The 20,345-nt window shown below is 39.4% G+C and overlaps 1 protein-coding gene across 2 annotated transcripts in view; it reads left to right on the forward strand.

The window, feature by feature from the left end:
• The window catches only part of vwa8 (von Willebrand factor A domain containing 8), a 121,970-nt gene extending 102,672 nt beyond the window's left edge, over nt 1–19,298 (forward strand). The window contains exons 43-46 of one of the 2 annotated variants that reach the window (XM_081368942.1): nt 226–324; nt 2,443–2,681; nt 3,438–3,560; nt 18,863–19,298. In XM_081368942.1, the coding sequence (XP_081225068.1) occupies nt 226–324; nt 2,443–2,681; nt 3,438–3,546 (447 nt within the window). In that variant the 3' untranslated portion in view covers nt 3,547–3,560; nt 18,863–19,298. Of the gene's footprint in view, nt 1–225; nt 325–2,442; nt 2,682–3,437; nt 5,311–18,862 lie in introns of those variants that run through there. The other variant, XM_081368941.1, reaches the window with a different exon arrangement.
• The last annotated feature ends 1,047 nt before the right edge of the window (nt 19,299–20,345 follow it).

Here is a 20,345-nt window from a genome sequence, read left to right on the forward strand (position 1 = left end):
TCCTTTGACTGATTATTCATGCGTGTAACTCAAAATAGCATCATCTTTGTCAGTATAGCTGATTTACATCATCTTCTGTCTTTTTGTTTTGAATTACATTATTGAGGTACACTTGTAAAAATCTTTTCTTGACGGGTGTTTATATTCAGCATTGTTTGTCTGCTTGTTATGTTCTTGGCAGCGTGGACTAACCCTTCTCCTCCTTCCTGTTTTTTTCCTCTTTAGTATGATATTATGGGACACTCCGGAGACGGTTTTGACATAGAACTGGTCAGATGTGACAAAGTGCCCAAGAACAACAAGGAGAGGCTGAAGGTTTTGAAGGTACAGTAATGCCTCTGTAATGCGGGTGTGACCTCATTTCCTTTTTTTGTTTTGAAATCTATGCTCTTATGAATTCACTTGTGCTGACGTAGTAGCCAGCGTTTCTCCTAGAATTCCTCCTATTGTCTTATGTGACCACATCAGGAAGAAAGTCAAGCATAAATTGTCAGACATGAGACTGCAAGGATGGTCACTGGGATTCACTGACGCACGACTGCAGCCAGATCGGGGCTTTCAAAACTGAAACAATCGCCTTTATTTCCAAAGCAAAGTGCTACTAGTTATATTTCAGCCCCTGGTGTTTTAAAACACTGATTATAGCTGTCACAGCAAAAGATCATCTATTGGCGAATTCACACTTTACATTTAAAACAAAAAGTTACTCAAGATTTGTTCTCTGAAAACAATCTTATCTTTTGAACGTGCACAAGCAGAATAATAGTCTTTCAAAGTATACTCCATTTTATAATGTGCAAAAATACAAGTAGTCGACACAGTTTCATCTTTGTCCAGTGTCTGCACTATTTCTATCCACAAAATATGAGCAATAAAAAAGTATTCGCATTCTTTTAAACTAGATTTTCAAGTATCTCTTAATCCCCCCCCCCCTCCACACACACACACACACAAGCGCACATCAACTTAGGTATCTGTTGTTGTTTCTGTTTAAAATGTGAAATAATGGCCAAACTAATGAGTGCAAAAAAGTTAAAATCAAGACGCATATGCCAGTATGTGCAGTTAGAAAAATCAGTCTGTGCGCACACCATCCTGATGACGAAATTTACATCACGTACACTGTACGCTGACCTATGGAAGCTTGTTTCCGCCACAGAATGAAAAATAAAAAAAGTAATTGCGACTTTTTATCTCAAAATTCAGACTTTTTTTCTCACAATTGCGAGTTTATGTCAGAATTGTGTGATATAAGTCAAGTCATCCTCATTTATATAGCGCTTTTAACAATGTAGATTGTTTCAAAGCAGCTTTACAGAGATAAGCATATAATTTAAGGTTACAGAGATTGTTTTGGCTTTATAGCTGTTCTTTAATAAAGTTATTTTCCAGCTAAAGTTAGTTTTGATTGATTTGCTTCCGTCGCAACGATCATTTGTTGTTAAATTAGGGGCCGCTAAGACGGCGCCATTCTCTCTACACAGACTTTAAACGCGAACCTGTGAGAAATGCTGATGGCGTTCACATGCGCATTAAGAATTGGTTCTATAGTTATGTGCGTTTGAATATATGTGCGCAGGTTTGTAATTCCCTACAAACCAAGCCTAAACAAAGTACTTGTCTTTCATTATAAATTTGGTACAGACTTTTATTTTATTTTGTCACTTCAGGGTAGGTACGCAACGCTTTATCTGGTAAAGGGATCCTCCATAGGGAGAGACTAGTTGGCACTTCAGCACTGCGTTGTCATCGGGTCCAGGCGAAGGTCCTTCGTCAGATCTGGATACGGCCTGGATCCGGCAGGCTGCGGGAAAACCTCGGGATAAACAAAGACACTAAAATTAGCGTAGATGCCATTCTTCTTACTTTAAAAAAAAAATTAAATAAATGAAACAGCTCTCTAACCATTTTTTTCGTCTCTAATGTTGTTTAGCAAAATCCATTGACCAAGCATCTGTCAAGCGAACTAAAATCGAAAGAGTTTGTAATCCTGTTTTTTTAAAGAAACTGCATTTTTCCACCCAAATAAAAGCTTAAAGGTTTAACTCTTGCAAGTGAAGAAATCATGACACAGGTTAAAAGTAAAATAATGTACTTATTGCACTGCAAAGACTTTGGACTCTGAAAAGTGGTTGAAATTCTTAATGTCGAACTTTCAAAGTGCTCCATATTGACCCATTTAACTTTAAAATAAATTACATTTTCTAAAAAGTTTCTAAAGTTTCCCATGAATCTGTGCAAAAAAAAATTCTTCAAACCCTTCCTCCATGTTGTTTATTGAGATGTTGTGAAGAATCAACTCCCGATGTGTGAGCTATGTGTGCGCTTACCGCTCCAGGAAGTGCATTAACACAAGCTGTTTAGCATATGGCCTTTTCTTGTCCTCTTGGGCATCTGAATATGCATTACAACCTCTTCTTCTGCTGTACGCCTCTGTCCCAGAACATGCACGCCCACTCTCAGTTCTGCATGAGCGGAGACTACACCCTGGAGGGCACCGAACACGCCGTAAAGGAGCTGGCGCGCGAAGAAGCCGACGAGCATTTCGTCATCGTGTTGAGCGACGCCAACCTGGAGCGCTACGGGATCAGCCCGGACCGGTTCGCACGAGCCCTCACCAGTGACCCGCAGGTCAACGCCTTCGCCATCTTCATCGGCTCGCTCGGAGACCAGGCGGACAGGTGAGGTTAATGTCCCGCAGCAGGTTGTGTGTTAAACATTAGCGTGCTTGGTTAAAGGTTAAGCCTGGATTACAACCGGCAGCGCCATTTCAGGAAAACTGCCGTGCGGTGAAACGCAATAAACGAAATAAAAAAAATGAGGCCCATTTCAGTGCTAAATGCAGTTCAAAGACTCAAATGTTTAGGGCGGCACTATAAAGCATAATGAGTTTGAATTGTAATTAACATTCCCTTTCTGGAGCCGTGTCAGGTCTTTGCTGTGGCCTGTGTGATTTGTACGGCTCTTCTCAAATAAAAGACCAGAGTCTATAGGCTCATGTTCAGCTCTCTTTGGCACATTGTTCGTGTTTTTTGAAGGATTTTGCAGGTCTTGACTCACAGAGTAAGGAGAGCTTTAAGGCATGCGGAAGGCGCCGCTGTGGTGGTCGGACACGTCCCATATAGGCTTGTCTTTTCATGGCCTCCGTGATTTAAAGAGCAGTCCTCTCTGAACATGTGTCTTCTTTTTAAAGGGACTAAATGACAGTAATGAATGATTAGTGAGGAGGGAGGGGCGGCAGCTAAGAGAAAGGACATGGGCGGCACTTTGCTTTCAGTCACTCTAAACCAACAGGCTTTTCCCAAGACCCTGTATCTTATCAAAGACCCTCCATGAATGACAGCCATTGTCCCTGCTATGGAGGAATAGGAAAAGCTCATTTGCATTGCTAATGTTTGATGTGGGGGGGCTCTTTTCTCTTTCTCTCCGACATCCAGGCTCCAGAGGACTCTGCCGGCCGGACGATCTTTTGTCGCCATGGACACCAAGCAGATCCCTCAAATCCTTCAGCAGATTTTCACATCCACCATGCTGTCCAGTGCCTAGGAGAACACTATTGGGTGAATCCCACCACACCTGTCACGTCACTGATGACACGCAGCGATCTCTGCATCCAGGCGTAGTGAAAACATGTCTGGGTTACATGTCACTGGAAAATCAATAGAAAGACGTTATTCTTTTTTTAATTTATACTAAGCACATTGTCACCCCGAATTCTCATCACCATTCATTCTTGTAGTGTAATAAAATATGTATTAATATGTCATAAGATGATTTTATGTTGTACTGACATTCATTGTAATGGATTAATTAAAAATAATTAAACTGCTGAAGTTCATGTGTGCTCATTTAAAAAATAATTGTATTATACAATATATTTTTAATACAATAAAAAATTCTGAAGAACAGTAATTAGAATCCCAACTGAAATAAAATGGAATGATTAAACTCCAGTAAAATGTACATAAAAACAGAAACAAAGAAATAAATATGGTAAAACATTACTGATGTTCATGTATGCTGATTTTTAAAAAATGATAATTGTATAGCAGTATATTTTAATACAGTAAAAAAAAATTGAATGACAGGTATGATAATCCCCATTGAGAATACATAATTACAACATTAATTCTCGAGTTCAACATTTATTCTCGAGTTAAATGTCTAAAAAGCAGTGAAAATACATCCATAAAAACATAAAGTAAAACATAACTTCCATTCACGTATGCTGATTTAAAATATCTAAAATATTTTTTAGCAAAATCTGAATGACAATAATGGGAAATGGGAACCTGTGAATTACAAAAACAAAAAAGTAAAATGTAAATGTAAAAAAGTGGTGGTGAGAATTTGGGGAGATGTGCTTAATTGTCATGAACACATTGTCACAATCACAATTACAATTTTAGTTAAATGAATATTAATTCGTATTCGAATTCGAATATTCATCCCGTCCTTCGGATGAGACGTTAAACCGAGGTCCTGACTCTCTGTGGTCATTAAAAATCCCAGGATGCCGTTCGAAAAAGAGTAGGGGTGTAACCCCGGCATCCTGGCCAAATTTGCCCCTTGGCCTCTATCCATCATGGCCTCCTAACCATCCCCATATACTGATTGGCTTCATCACTGTCTCCTCTCCACCAGTAAGCTGGTGTGTGGTGGGCGTTCTGGCGCAATATGGCTGCCGTCGCATCATCCAGGTGGATGCTGCACATCGGTGGTGGTTGAGGAGATTCCCCCCTTCTATGTAAAGCGCTTTGAGGTCTCAGATAAAGCGCTATATAAATGTAACGAATTATTATTATTATTATTATTAATTATTTAAGTTTAATTTTGTGTTGTTTGATTTGTTTAAAAAAATACACTTTTAAAATTAAGCAAAATTCATCTTTTCAAATGTATTTTTTGTGACATGGACATGTCAGTTTCTGTTTTCACCCGAGATGAGAGATTTTATCACAGTCTCTACGAACGAAACCAGAGATCTGTCTGCCCTCAATACACCCTCAGTCACAAGGGCCACTGCTTTGTTGATGGACTATATACTGCATTCAAATCCATAGTCACAATAGAGGCAATGCATTGACGTCACTTTTCCCCTCGGCCGTACTGAGTGGCAAAACATCCTGCACAATGGCTGGTTTTAATAGGATAAGCTGGAAAAACACTAATATAGCTAACTATTATCAGCTTAAATTATGGCAGTTTGACTCGGCAGTGACACTTAAACTTGCACAAGAACCTGTGGTCCATGGACATTGGCATGTGGACGGGAATGACAATTATGTGATGCATCAGGACTAAACTGTCTACAATATTCTACCATATTTGCACAAAAGTACATAAAGTGTTATGGAAAATTAGTCTGTCTGTTGTCTTAAAGGGATACTTCAGGATTTAGCATTAAGCTTTGTATTAGTAGAAAACCTGCAGTATTTTCGAATTACTGTGCTTTCCAACCTCATATCCCCCTGAGAGGAGAGATTTATGTATTTTTTGTCTGGAAAAAATCCTCCAATGACACAAAAATCGTCATTTTGCGTCATCGGAGGATTTTTTGGCCAGAGGCTAAAGACTACAGCCAGTAGGAGGAGCTGTCCCGCATGTTCTCAACCCGCCCATAGAGGGTGGGATCTCACTCACAGAATGTACACATAGTATCAGCCGTCTTTCTTTGGAAGCTAAGCTAGCAGGCTCACCACAGGTTCTGTGGAGAAAGCTGAGTAGTTGGGGTTACCATCCTCTCTTTCCCGGACATGTCCGGCCGTCGAGATTGTCCAAAATGTCCAGGATTCAGCTTTTGCTTTCTGCAGTCGCCATTCATTGTTTACATGCACACCTTTTGTTTCAATCTAACTGAATTCATTCCGATTGGTGAGTCTGAATGTAGTGTTTACATGAACGCTAAACAAGTGATCGGTTGATGTGCGTTTTTACATTGCTAAGAAAATTCCCGCTCCTCCGTGAGAGATACGAGACCGGCGCGTCTCAGAAATGACGCCACCGGCCTCGCGCCGTTCTCCCGCGCGCCTCAGCCTCGTCCTGCTCGACAGTAAACATAATGAATGGCGACTGTAGAACGCAAAAGCCGAATCCCGGACATTTTGGGCGATCTCGAAATCCCGGGCAAACTCGTCACGGAGTCTCACTAGTAGCCTAGCCTTGTTGTTTTCAACTGCGCTCTCTTACTGGTAGGCGTGGCTTGGGAGTGGCCTCCTAGGACAGCGAAGCAAGTGCATTCTGGGAGTTATTGTCTTTCATCCACATAAGCCAGACAAGCAATTCCCGCACACTATCGTAACTTGCAAAGAAGTATTCTTTATTCACACAACGTTTCGGTCACACGACCTTCATCAGGAGCCAAAAATACATTTTCTGGATTTTCTCAGTCTAGAAAGCTCCAAATTCAAAAATAATTTCACATTTCTTCTACATAAATGACCTATTTTAAATACACATTCATCTTTCCAAAGGTGAAGTACCCCTTTAACATATTCTATAAGCTATTAACATAATCACGCACGTCTAAATAGCTATCCATGCTTTGTTATCCATGCAGGTGAGTGCATTGATTTAACATTAAAATACAATATTCAAATGACAAAATATTATATACTATTGGGTAACACTGTATTTTACAGTGTCCTTGATACACATTACATGTAGTTACTGTAGTAATAACTATAAATTATGCATAATTACATGCAACTAACCCTAAATCAAACCCCATTCCTAACCTGTAGTAAGTACATGTAGTTCATTATTTTTACACAGTACTTAAGTGTATACTTCCACTGTAACACGGACACCTTAAAATGAAGTGTAACCTAATATGGTATTATTATATAGTACAAAATAATGTAACATTTGTACAAAATAGCATTCACAACATTCATGTTCGTAATTATATCACTCAGTGCCCAGCTGTTGTGGTCAGGAGTGTATTAATAGAACATGAGGCACGTAACCTGTTTTGCTTTCAAGAGCCGTGTATTGTGTAAGAGTTGGCACTCTTTCATCAAGTTTGTTGGGATTTTCCAAGTGTCCTCTAAACACATCATTGTAAAGTTGCACACATCCTGTAACTTATGAGTGGGATTGAGACTGCAGCGAAGGAAGGAGAGAGTCACACAACCACCATCACCCAAGACTTCCTCGTAAATCTCTTTCCGTCCTGAGAAACCAGAACCTCAAGTGCAATTCCACACCGCATTCCTCAGCCGTCCCATTACACACTCATCACTCTTTAACCAAATGAGCACAAATGAAAATGTATTTGAGATCTCTGACAGGCCTGACTGTCGCAGCGCTGTGAGAAACTTTAAAGGAAAAACAACGGCTCGCAGAAATACCAAAGTCCAGAGGTCAAAAGAACAGATGAAGTTTGCGTTTTCAGCACACAAAGACGAGGATATTTTTACTGCAGAAAAGTGTAGTCTTCTGTGTATCCTGTGTTTGTGAGTCATCGTGAGGGAGATGGGGTTTTACTCTGGACTTCCTGTCATATTTGACCTCTGCTCTGCACCAGGCCCATGTTAGCAGTGCTGAGTGTGTAATGTTGTCCACCTGACTGCACGCGCTCCTCTTCCAAGAGCTCCATCTATGTCAACAGTGTTTTCCCCTCCTGTCCCCTGGACCCACTGACGCCTGGCGCTGCCACCCTGCCTCTCGCACACAGCTGAGGAATCCAGACGCTGGCTCCAGTTACGCCACACTCCCGAGATGTTTCCGAGGAGAAAGTGGAGCTGTAATTTATAGAATCTGACCAGCGTGAGGAGTTGAACTTTGGAAAGCCAGCAGGAATGTCCAACTGAATGTTTCTACTGACGCTCTGTTCCAAAACTGCCTACTTAACGGGATAGTTTGGCCAAAAAATCATTTTTGTTAATTTACTCATCCTCTCAGGCTATCCAAGATGTAGGCTGAAGACTTTTTTTGCTTCAGTAGAACAGTGAAGAAGACTTTTAGCTGAAACCGTAGTGCTTGGTGATTCGTAAAATGCAAGTCAACGGCAACCGTCACTTTGAGAGTCAAAAAAACATATATAGACAGGACAAAACTAATACCAGTGGCTCCTGACTATACACTGAGGTCTTATGAAGCGAAACGATCTGCCTCGGCAAACGGTCTTTAGAGCTTCCTGTCACATGACAGCGTATATGCATGAGCTCAAAGAGTGAAAAAGTCTGTGAAGTCAATCTTTCCAATTGAGATTGTGCAAGCGAATGTAATCTTAATTGTTTATGTAGATTGCGTCATCCAGTATAAGCACAAGTGCCGCTTTGATGAACAATAGAACATGCACGTATTTCCTCTCGGTTATAAACAAACACTGCGTCGGCTCACGTGAGTTTGCTCCGCACAGACGTCATTATGCGACAGGAAGTTAATGTGACATCATTAATGCGTTAATAGTCAATGGGACATTATTCTCCAGACTCACATGAACGCGCTCAGGACCGTTTGCGGAGGCTGTGAATTACAGGTAATAATGTTGTAAATAATGTTCAGTTTCTTGCACAGACCGATCGTTGCGCTTCATAAGACCTCAATGAACCGTCAGGAGCCACGGGTATTCATTTAGTTTTGCCTCTATATGTTTTTTTTAACTCTCAAAGTGACGGTCGCCATTGACTTGCATTATATAAATCACTAGGGACTACGTTTTTAGCTAAAAATCTTCTTTACTATTCAACTGAAGAATAAAAGACACCTACATGGAGGACCTGATAATGAGTAAATTAAAGCGATAGTTCACTTTGAAATTAAATTTTGGTATGTTTTAGCTTACATCAAGGGCATCCAAGATGTAGGTGTCTTTGTTTCCGCAGTAGTTTCAATTTTGATATTTTTAAGTCAAACCGTTCAAAAATTCCCCATCGTAAGTACACATTGATGGCCTAAGACACGAAACGAGCGGTGTGTGTGAGAAAACGAACAGTATTTATATCATTTTTACCTCTACACAACCACGTCCAAGTGTTCTGAGGGCGCGCACGCGTTCTGGCTTAGTCTGCGCAATCGCCGGAAAGTGTACAAGAGGTAAAAACGATATAAATACTGTTCGTTTTCTCACACAAACCGCTCGTTTCGTCATCAATGTGTACTTACGATGGGGAATTGTTTAATTTGGACTCTGTGCATGCTCTTTGAGGTGGTGACCATAGACCTGCATCAAATGACTGACAGACAAGAACGGTTTGACCTAAAAATATCAAAATTGAAACTACTGCGGAAACAAAAACACCTACATCTTGGATGCCCTTGAGGTAAGCTAAAACATACCAAAATTTAATTTCAAAGTGAACTATCCCTTTAACAGTAAATTTTCATTTTTAGGTGCACTATCCCTTTAACACATGCATGTTCACATGACTTGAAAGCGTGTGCTGCCGTCACATTCTTCACTGAAATGGCGTGCCGAGACTCAATAAATGAATCATCGCAGTTCATTCACCCACACAGGCCTCATTTACTAATCATAAAGACTCAGTTTATTTTATTTTAAAACTGCCAACATGTCTTGTAAAAACAATGTAATTACTGACAATTACAGGCATTGAAGGTCATAAATTCTGTCTGACTTGTTAATTGCTGCTGAACATGTATATTATTGTCTTCCTGATATCTTTTGATTTTGATGTGGTCTTTTTTTTTTTTGGATGTTGAGTGGTGTGATGAATACATGTTAACACATCAAATAAACAGCTTGTGTAAAATGAACTCTGCTTACTGGTAGGGGCTGTTCACACAGAAAGTGTTTCTTTGTGCTATTTTTAAATGCCTAATTTGAAATAGCATTTTTGCTTTGTTTTTAGTGTCGCATAAACTTTATTTTGGTCCTTGCACCTCTTTCATCGCTAACCTCTTGAAACAATGAACATTTCTCTGTTGCACTATACTGAAACTGAAACATCAGTGAGAATACTTGACATTTACCATACTCCAGTAAAATATTGTCACAACACTAGGTTTTTGAGATATAAATAAGATATTGTGTCCGATATTGTGCATGCGCTTTAAACCGCCATTTTCAAAGACAGGAAACATTTCTGCACATCCTCATTGTTGTGTTTGTTTGGTAAGGTACTTACTATTGTGATTTATTTATAATTACAGTAAATTATTTATAATTACAAGTAACTAAGCCTAACCGTAACTCTATAGTAAGTACATGTAGTTAATTAATATTACTTTTGAGTAAGTACAATGCAACTACAGTATGTTATCTTAAAATAAAGTGTAACCGTTCAGGTATTAAATATTTATAGCTATTTTAATTGTGCTTTCAGCCACCAATAAGAGTATAGTGCTCTCAACTCCATTTAAAACATTTTACAGTATTTAAATCCATTCCACACATTTTCCTCAAAAATATACTACCGTTCAAAATGTTTTCAAAAGTCTCTTTTGCTCACAATGGCTTAATTTCTTTGATTAAAAATAAAGTTAAAAACAGTAATATTATCATTTAAAATAACTTTTCTATTTCAACATTTCAAAAAGTAGTTTTAGCATAACATGATCCTTCAGAAATCATTCTAATATACTAATTTGCTGCTCATGCATTATTATTATTATGTTGAAAACAGTTGATTCTTAATATTTTTGTGGAATCATTTTTCCCGGATTCATTGATGAATATAAAGAAATAGAAATCTTGTATCAATATTATAAATGTCGATTTAAATTGTCCTCGCTAAATAAAAGTATTCATTTCTTCAATACACAATCTTACAGACCCCATACTTTTGAACGATAGTGTACGTGTGTGGGGAAAAAGCAACAGGTTGCATCCGTTTTTTTGAGGGGGTTTTGGTGAAAATGTCCCCTTTCCATCATGTGTTTGAGTCCACCCACTGACTGCTGTGTTCTGCTGGTGTAATGAAAGATTCACGGACACACCTCCACCTGACCTGTGCGTGAAACAATGATAAGATAAAGCGTCTAGACTTCTGTGCTGAAAGCTGTGGGAATTTTTTTTCCTGTGATATGTAGCTGTTCATGCAGAGGTTTTAGTTCAGGCAATGACATGAAGTCCTAATGTCTTCCATGTTCCTCAGACTCGAGCAGATGTCAAAACACACACCTGCACCTCAAACAACCACCTTTAATCTGTTGTGATGTCACTCTCTGCTTCTCCTTCTGTCATTTTCCCAGTAGAACACAGTTATTTTGAAGCATGCTGTTCTATGCTATGCTACATGCTATTTATTTTTTCCTTCAGGCGCAGTTTTTCATGTAGAGGAGGACGTGTGGGCTGATCTGTGCTGGATTTGTGATGACACGGTTTCATACAGTAGTTGTGCAATGATCAAACTCATCAAACTCATGCCTGGAGATACGTGACCTCTGCATGAACACCGTCTTCTATTTACAGCTACTCTGTGTTGCACTCTAAATGGGAGTGCGCTAATGAACGGCTTGCGCAAACGGGCGTGTGTGAGTGTGTTGTTCCCGTTATTTGATGAGGCTGTAGTCGGGGTCACATGTGTCTGTGCTAACAAGCTTCCTGATGCGGTTGATACTGGACATCAGGATGGAAAGAGGAAGCAGCTCATTAGCATATGGAATAAAGTTCTGCAGAGTTTGATCGTGCTTTCAGCCACTTAAAAGGGTGTCTCTCTCTCCACTTCATATTTGTCAACCCAGGCTCTCTGGAAAAACATGCTTGTGGCGTCATTTCTGCTGTATGATATTACATTGCGCTTTGCACATTTTGCAACACTTTTTTTTAGTACACTGACACTATTTATTGTGTACAGCATTAAATAAATAAAAGTGACTTGAATTTTAAAGTGAAATGCAAATTCAGATTTATCTGAAACATGAATGTGAGTCTGGTTGTTGAATTCATGGCTTGACGTTAGCTTTTTTGCTCACCAGCCACTGTCGACTCTGCAGTTTCACTGGCCACAATTTTGACATCAATACCATGGGGGAGAACTGCCATATAGATTTTAAATATTATCTCATAATTTGGCAGCAGGGGTATTAGGTTGCTGTCACTTTAAAGGGTTAGTTCACCCAAAAATGAAAATTCTGTCAGTAATTACTCACCCTCATGTTGTTCCAACCCCGTAAGACTTTCGTTCATCTTCGGAACACAAATTAAGATATTTTTGATTAAATCTGAGTGCTGGATCACTTCTCCATAGGCTGCTAGGTGACCGAAACTTGCTGGCCCAGAAAAGTTATTAAAGAGATCGTTAATATAGTCCAAGTGACTACAGTGGCTTAATCTTAAGTCAAGTCAAGTCAAGTCAACTTTATTTATATAGCGCTTTTCACAATACAGATTGTATCAAAGCAGCTTCACATTATTAAATAAAATAGTACATCAGTGTTTGTTTCTGGTGTAAAACATCCACGTTTGGTAATGCAGATCAATAGCACTGTTGAATCGATTAATCAAATTAAGTATCCCCAACTGAGCAAGCCAAAGGCAACAGTGGCAAGGAACCGAAAAACTCCATTAGGTGACCCAATGGAGAAAAAAAACCTTGGGAGAACCCAGGCTCAGTCGGGGGCCAGTTCTCCTCTGGCGTTTATGAAGTAGAGACCGGATTTAACTGTAAGATTAAAATATTATATGAATGCCTGGCTGAAGAGATGCGTCTTTAATCTAGTTTTAAACTGGGAGAGCGAATCTGAGCAACGAACAGTATCAGGAAGGCTATTCCAGAGTTTTGGTGCTAAATGTGAAAATGCTCTCCCTCCTTTGGTGGATCTGGATATCCTAGGTATGACCAGAAGCCTCGAATTTAGTGATCTTAAAGAGCGCGATGGATTATAGGGCGATAGAAGATCCGTTAAATAAACTGGAGCTAAGCCGTTTAGGGCTTTATAAGTCAGTAGCAATACCTTGTAATTAATACGGAACTTTATAGGTAACCAATGTGGTGATGATAAAATTGGTGTTATATGGTCAAACTTTCTTGATCTAGTAAGAACTCTAGCGGCGGCATTTTGGACTAACTGTAGCTTGTTTATTGAGGATGCAGGACAACCAGCTAATAAAGCATTACAGTAATCTAGTCTCGAGGTCATGAATGCATGAACTAGCTTTTCTGCATCAGAGACAGATAGCATGTTACGTAATTTAGCAATATTTCTAAGGTGAAAAAATGCTGTTTTTGTAACATATGAAATATGATTTTCAAAAGACAAGTTACAATCTAATATAACACCCAGGTCTTTTACTGTAGAGGATAAAGTAACAGGACACCCTACTATGTTAAAGTTGTATTGTGAGAGGTTTTGTGGGCGGTTTTTTGAACCGATAAGTATTACCTCTGTCTTATCAGGATTTAATAAAAGAAAATTGTGCGTCATCCAATCTTTTATATCTTTAACACACTCTGTCAATTTGGATAATTTAGCGTTTTCATCCGGCCGTGATGAAATATATAGTTGAGTGTCATCAGCATAACAATGGAAACTAATTCCATGTTTCCTTATAATATTTCCAAGTGGCAGCATATATATTGAGAATAATAGAGGGCCTAACACAGATCCTTGCGGCACTCCAAAGTTTACTGGAGTTATGATCGATTTTTCTCCGTTTAAATAGACAAAATGGTAGCGGTCAGATAGGTATGATCTGAACCAGCTTAATGCTTGTCCTTGAACACCGGTATAGTTTTGTAGCCGATCTAAGAGTATTGTGTGATCTATAGTATCGAACGCAGCACTAAGATCAAGTAAAACTAGTATTGAGATACAGCCTTGGTCAGAAGCTAAGAGTAAATCATTTGTGATTTTAACGAGCGCAGTTTCAGTGCTATGATGCGGCCTGAACCCAGACTGAAACTTTTCATAGGTGTCATTTTCTTGCAAGAAAGAGCCCAGTTGGGCAGACACAACTTTTTCGAATATTTTGGACATAAAAGGAAGATTTGAAATGGGTCTATAATTTGCTAGGTTATTTGGGTCTAATTGTGGTTTCTTAATGAGTGGTTTTATAACTGCCAATTTAAATGTTCTTGGAACATGACCTAAAGATAAAGACGAGTTAATAATATTGAGGAGAGGCTCTTCCACTATAGGTAACACTTCTTTCAATAGTTTAGTTGGTATGGGATCTAATAAACATGTTGTTGTTTTAGAGGAAATGATAAATTTATTTAACTCTTTTTGTTCTATAGTTGTAAAGCACTGTAATTGTTCTTGCGGGGTGATAATCGAGGCTGAATTATAAGGCGCGATTGAAGATTGAACGTTTACAATTGTGGATCTGATGTTTTCTATTTTCTCAGTGAAAAAATTCATGAAATCATTACTACTAAACTGTAACGGAATATTTTGTTCAGGTGACGCTTGTTTATTTGTTAGTCTAGCCACGGTGTTAAATAAGAACCTAGGATTGTTTTGGTTATTTTCTATTAGTTTGCGGAGATGCTCAGCCCTGGCCGCTTTTAGGGCCTTTTTATAGCGTGACGTACTGTCTTTCCAAGCGATTCTAAAAACCTCTAAATTAGTTTGTTTCCATTTACGCTCTAAATTACGGGTTTCTCTCTTTAGAACACGAGTAGTATTGTTGTACCATGGTGCTTTAATTTTCTCTCTGACCTTTTTTAGTCTCATAGGTGCAACAATATCCCATTTTCCAGAGAGAACGGTGCTCATAGTGCTGGTTAGTTCGTCTAGTTCATCTGTTTGTTTAGGTTCAGGCAGCAGCTGAGACAGATCCGATAAGCAATTTGAAAAATTATCTATGGTGGATGGAAGGATTGTTCTGCCTAATCGATAACGCGGCGCAGCATGATATATTACCGGGGTACGTAATATGCAAGTTACCATGTAATGGTCAGTTACATCATCACTTTGCGGAATGATATCTATATCGGTTGGATCGGTTCCATGTGATATAATTAAATCGAGTGTATGATTAAAACGATGAGTTGGTCCGGTAACGTTTTGCTTAACCCCAAAGGAGTTTAATAAGTCTATAAACGCAGCCCCTAACGTATCATTTTGATTATCTACGTGTATGTTAAAATCTCCAACAATTAATATTTTATCGACATTGACCAATAGATCTGAGAGAAAATTTGCAAATTCTTTTAGGAAATCAGCGTAAGGCCCTGGTGGTCTATATACGGTAGCCAAGGCTAAAGATAATAGGGATGTTTTTCTATCATCTAAGAGCGTAACATTTAGTACAAGTACTTCAAATGAAATAAACTTATAACCCGTTTTCTGAGTAACATTGAGAATATCTCTATAGATAGTTGCAATACCGCCGCCACGACCAATCAGACGGGGCTCGTGCTTATAGGAGTATCCTGATGGAGTAGACTCATTTAGACCGAAATAATCATTTGGTTTAAGCCAGGTTTCAGTAAGGCAAAGTACATCTATGCTATTATCTGTGACTATTTCATTTACAATAACTGCCTTAGGTGTGAGTGATCTAATGTTTAAAAGACCTAGCTTTAGAAATTGTTTTTGTTTACTAATAGCAACATTTTCTGTTTTAATAACAATTAGATTTTTCCTAGATCCTGCAGTAGATTTATTATTTGATCGCACTAAACGAGGAATAGACACAGTTTCTATGCAATGTTCTACACTAGTATTAATATCAGTTAATTTGGTGCAGCAGAGACTATGATTTGGACTTTTGGTTACTAGTCAAAAGGTATTTAACATTTTGGAGATGTTATCTGACAGAAGATCCGATCCGAATCTGTTTGGGTGTAAGCCATCAGCACGGTATAGCCTAGGACGCTCCCAAAACAGATTCCAATTATTTACAAAGAGCAGTTTCTGCTCATTGCACCATGACGTTAACCATTCATTTAGCGCGAATAATCTACTAAACTTGTCATGTCCTAGACGGTACGTGGGAAGCGGTCCTGACACAATGATCGTTATATCAGGCGATGTGCTGCGTACCGTATCGATCAGATTCCTGAAGTCTTTCTTCAGAACTTCCGTCTGGCGCAGCCTGATGTCGTTCACTCCCACGTGCAATACCAAAGTTCCGACGCGCTCGTTATCGTTCAGAATCTCGGGAACGCGAGCAGCGATTTCAGAAACACGAGCACCAGGAAAGCAGTGACTGTGCACCTTATTTTTACCTGATGTAGCATGGACGTGCCGAACAATGGAATCACCGATGATCACAGCATCGCGTTCTGTTTCGCGAAGAGCGGAGAAGCGGTTTTGTGTGGATAACTCGAAAACCGGGAGGGTCGGAGAGGGTCTTGGTCTAGACCTGACTCGCGTCTTCCGCTGCGGAAATATCCAGGCTTCGTGGTGGCGTGTTGGAGCCGGAGTGAACGAGACCATGGCTGATCGCGACCTTGGCGCTCGGGACCCATGCCGAGTAACGCACGGAGTAGACGAGGTCGGAGTCAGCCGGTTAGTAACATTAATCTCTGATTTGTGAGCATCAGCGCGTGATGTTTCAAGAGCCAAACGCCGGTCTCTCAGCTCGGCCTGTCTCACTAAAAGGTCGTGGATCTGTTTCTCAACAGCTTCCAGCTCAGACTGTACCGCGTGCAGCTCAAATGTGTCCTCACCTGCACCAAAAGGTAGACTACTTGCATCTGATATATTCGCCATTTTAACAGATGGACAGTAAGTTAGCAACGACACTACCAGTGATGCTATCAATTAATACTAATTTCTGACAAGCGTCTTAGATATAATCCGTCTTTTAAGTGGTACGGGTGTAGAGTAGACGCACGATAGGTGAAAAATGTTTGTAAGTGAGTGTTGAGAAGACGCGTTCAGCCGTGATCCCCGGGAGTAACCTATAAGAGTATCCAGCGTAGAATCACTAACAGGCTTGAGACACGTCTGCTCAACAGTCCGCGTTGTAACTATGAGGTTTGAGCAGTAGTGCTTCTCAGTGAGGAAAAGTAGAAAATGTTTGTTGTAAGTAAGTTTAAAGAGTAAAATCAAGAATTATAAATCAAATCGATAGAGCTCCAAAGACAACAACGCGTTCAGACGCGACGCATGCGCATTCCAGCTTGAACTGCAGTGTAACACAAACAAGACTTTGCTTAAGTATATCAAGCGACGAGAATACTTTTTGTGCGCAAAAACAAACAAAAATAACGACTTTATTCCACTATTCATTTCCTTCTCTCTGGGCCTCGTAGTGTTTTTGCGCTGCGCGTCTGTGTTGCACGTCAACACGCATCACACACATGACCAGCTTCGGCCAATTGTGAGCCTACGTGGTGACGTGTAACACAGACGCGCTACGCAAAAACACTACGTGAACCAACTAGAGGCCCAGAGAGAAGGAAATGAATAGTGGAATAAAGTCGTTATTTTTGTTTGTTTTTGCGCACAAAAAGTATTCTCGTCGCTTGATATACTTAAGATTAAGCCACTGTAGTCACTTGGACTATATTAACGATCTCTTTAATAACTTTTCTGGGCCAGCAAGTTTCGGTCACCTAGCAGCCTATGGAGGAGTGATCAAGCTCTCAGATTTAATCAAAAATATCTTAATTTGTGTTCCGAAGATGAACGAAGGTCTTACGCAGTTGGAACAACATGAGGGTGAGTAATTACTGACAGAATTTTCATTTTTGGGTGAACTAACCCTTTAAACCCTGACGCATGGATCCGTTATACTGTTACACATGCGTGTTTACGTTCACTTGAAACGTTACTGTGTTTACGTGAATACTCACCAAGACTGGCATTTTGACATTATTTTGTGTGTATTTGACTCTTTAAGCACAATAAGTAGCGAAAAAAAAAACTTTAGTGCTGAGAGCCGGATTAATGTGCGCACTTTGAGCACAAAATCTGCAGGAATGAGTAAAATTATGCACAATAATATGCACAATCCCACACCGAAATTCAAGCCCTACTGTATCCAGGAGGCGGGTTTGTGTGTCGACTCACTGTCGGAGAGATGAGAGAACGAGAAAGCGCAGCTGGTATAGTGTATCTGTTCTGCGGAAAATGAGCATTGGAAGCGTTTTGATATTTCAGTATTGATATGTATCAAAAAAGCAATATTTTATATTTTTATTATATTAATATGCAAAATAATTCTTTATTAATCAACCAATAATCTGCCACTAGTTTCCAAAGTTGCCTCAAGCATAAAAATTCTGTCATTATTTACTCACCTTTGTGTAATTCCAAACCTGTATGCTGTTGTTTGTGTATGGAACGGAAAAGGAGGATTTTTGAAGGAACCATTTTAAAATCTGAACATGAACACAAATAATTTATGACGCGTTTTCCTCACACAAAGTTATCCTATGACTTCAGAAGAGCTATGTAGACATTTTTTTTATGGTGACATAGTCATTATGAACTTCTGGTATATGGAAAAGAGCCGCTTAAAGAATTACTGAAACACCATCCAGAATTGCAACAACAGGATGACAGAAATTTGGGAATTTGTGTTCTGTTGTCAGTCTGTCAGCTGTTGTCTAATTTTCCATTATCAGACACTAAGGGATTCTTGGGAAAGGGTCATGTAGGGGGGTTTTCCACGGGAAAGTAGGAGGCCAGGTGTCTGGGGATAAAGGAGATGTGTCAGCGCTGACTATATCTGTCATGGCTGTTGAGTCAGGATTGTGTATGTGTGTGTGTGCACGCTCATCAGGCGGGCTTTAACATAGAGCTGTCATTACTCCCCAATTAATCCATCAGAAACTGCCAGCAGGATTGATGAACGTTAAAAATATCCTTTTTTGCACCCATCTAGCTGGCGGTGATGAACAGACCCTCTGAAATACACTCTGTCCTTAGTCCACTATGTCCACTAGACCGTCATTAACACTTCTTTAAATACTCTATTTTATTTCATCAAGTCCAAAAAGGTGCCAAGGGTTCAGTGTGCACGATGGATAAGATCTTCTCTTTTGTTTCTCAGATCGGCGCTGCAGATTCCAGTCCTCAGTCCTGCAGTTCACTCTGCCAAAACACTGCAACTTCCACAAGCGCTGCTGTCACATGGGATGCAAACATGTCCAGATGTCTTGGACTGAGTCTGACTTGGTCTCTAAATCTTCTTAGCAACGTTCTATCAGATTTATGGTTATTCATTATTCACTCTTTCAAATTTTGTTGAATAATGGAGTGGTTTAAACAAAAATGACGATTCTGTCATTATTTACTTTGCATTGAAATCCTGAAAGATTGTTGAATGAAAAAGCTGATGATTCTTCAAAATGTCTCATTTGTGTCAACGCAAGAAAGAGGGTCATACATGTTTGGAATGACGTGCAAGTAAACAATTTTTTTGTGTGAACTGTCCCATTAAAGTATGTTTGATTAGATATAATATTTCTCCAGCTGATTCAGTGATTCCTGCTCTCCATTCTTGTGTTCTTCCGTCACTGGATTATCTCAGATGGGTGTGACGCCTTGTGTTTGGAGGATGTGTTATACTTTACAGTGTGTGAGGGTTGCTGATTAGTTTAGCAGGACGTTCAGTTCCTTTGGGTGTGTGTGTGTGTGTGTGTGTGTGTGTGTGTGTGTGTGTGTGTGTGTGTGTGTGTGTGTGTGTGTGTGTGTGTGTGTGTGTGTGTGTGTGTGTGTGTGTGTGTGTGTGTGTGTGCGTGTGTGCGTGTGTGCGTGTGTGCGTGTGTGCGTGTGTCCAGCTGACCCACACCTCTCATGTTCCCAGCACTGAGTCCAGGCTTTGTCCACAGCTGCATATACTGGCCTTTCACTGATGCCTGATGCAAATGAATGGTCACTCAGCATTTCATTATTTGATTTGTGCTATTTTTCTCCAGAGCGGCAATATATATAAATTAAACAAAATTTATTGAAAATTTAACTAAATAAACTTTTTTACAACAGAAATGAACTGTCACTGAACTTACTTAAGCTGGACTACACTGTAAAAAAAAAAAAAAAAAAAATTTAACGGTAAAAAATGTAAAAAGCAATGGAAAATACATGTTAATTGCTTAACAGTATGTACTCTTACTATATACAGTGAAAAACTGTAATAGCTATCATAGGACATTTCATATAATTTAACAGTAAAATACTGTTAAATGTATGGATTTTGGAAGTACACTAAAAAAAAACTTACTGTTGCATTTACCGTACCTTACCGTAAAAAATACGGTAGCAATTTTTGTTTTACATCATTGAACTAAATTTTACGGTAAAAAACTGGCATCTGTGGTTGACAGTACTTTACCGTAAAAAATACGGTAGAAATATTTATGTTTAATGGCATTGAACTAAAGTTTACAGTAAAAAACTGGCAGCTAGTTGCAAGCGATTTACCGTAAAAAATATGGTAGTAATATTTTAGGTTTTACGCCAGTGAACTAAAGTTTACGGTAAAAAAAATGGCAGCTGGTTGCAAGTGCTTTACCGTAAAAAATATGTTAGTA

This window comes from Scardinius erythrophthalmus (assembly GCF_964197995.2).
Source record: "Scardinius erythrophthalmus genome assembly, chromosome: 6".
Taxonomy (NCBI): Eukaryota; Metazoa; Chordata; class Actinopteri; order Cypriniformes; family Leuciscidae; genus Scardinius; species Scardinius erythrophthalmus.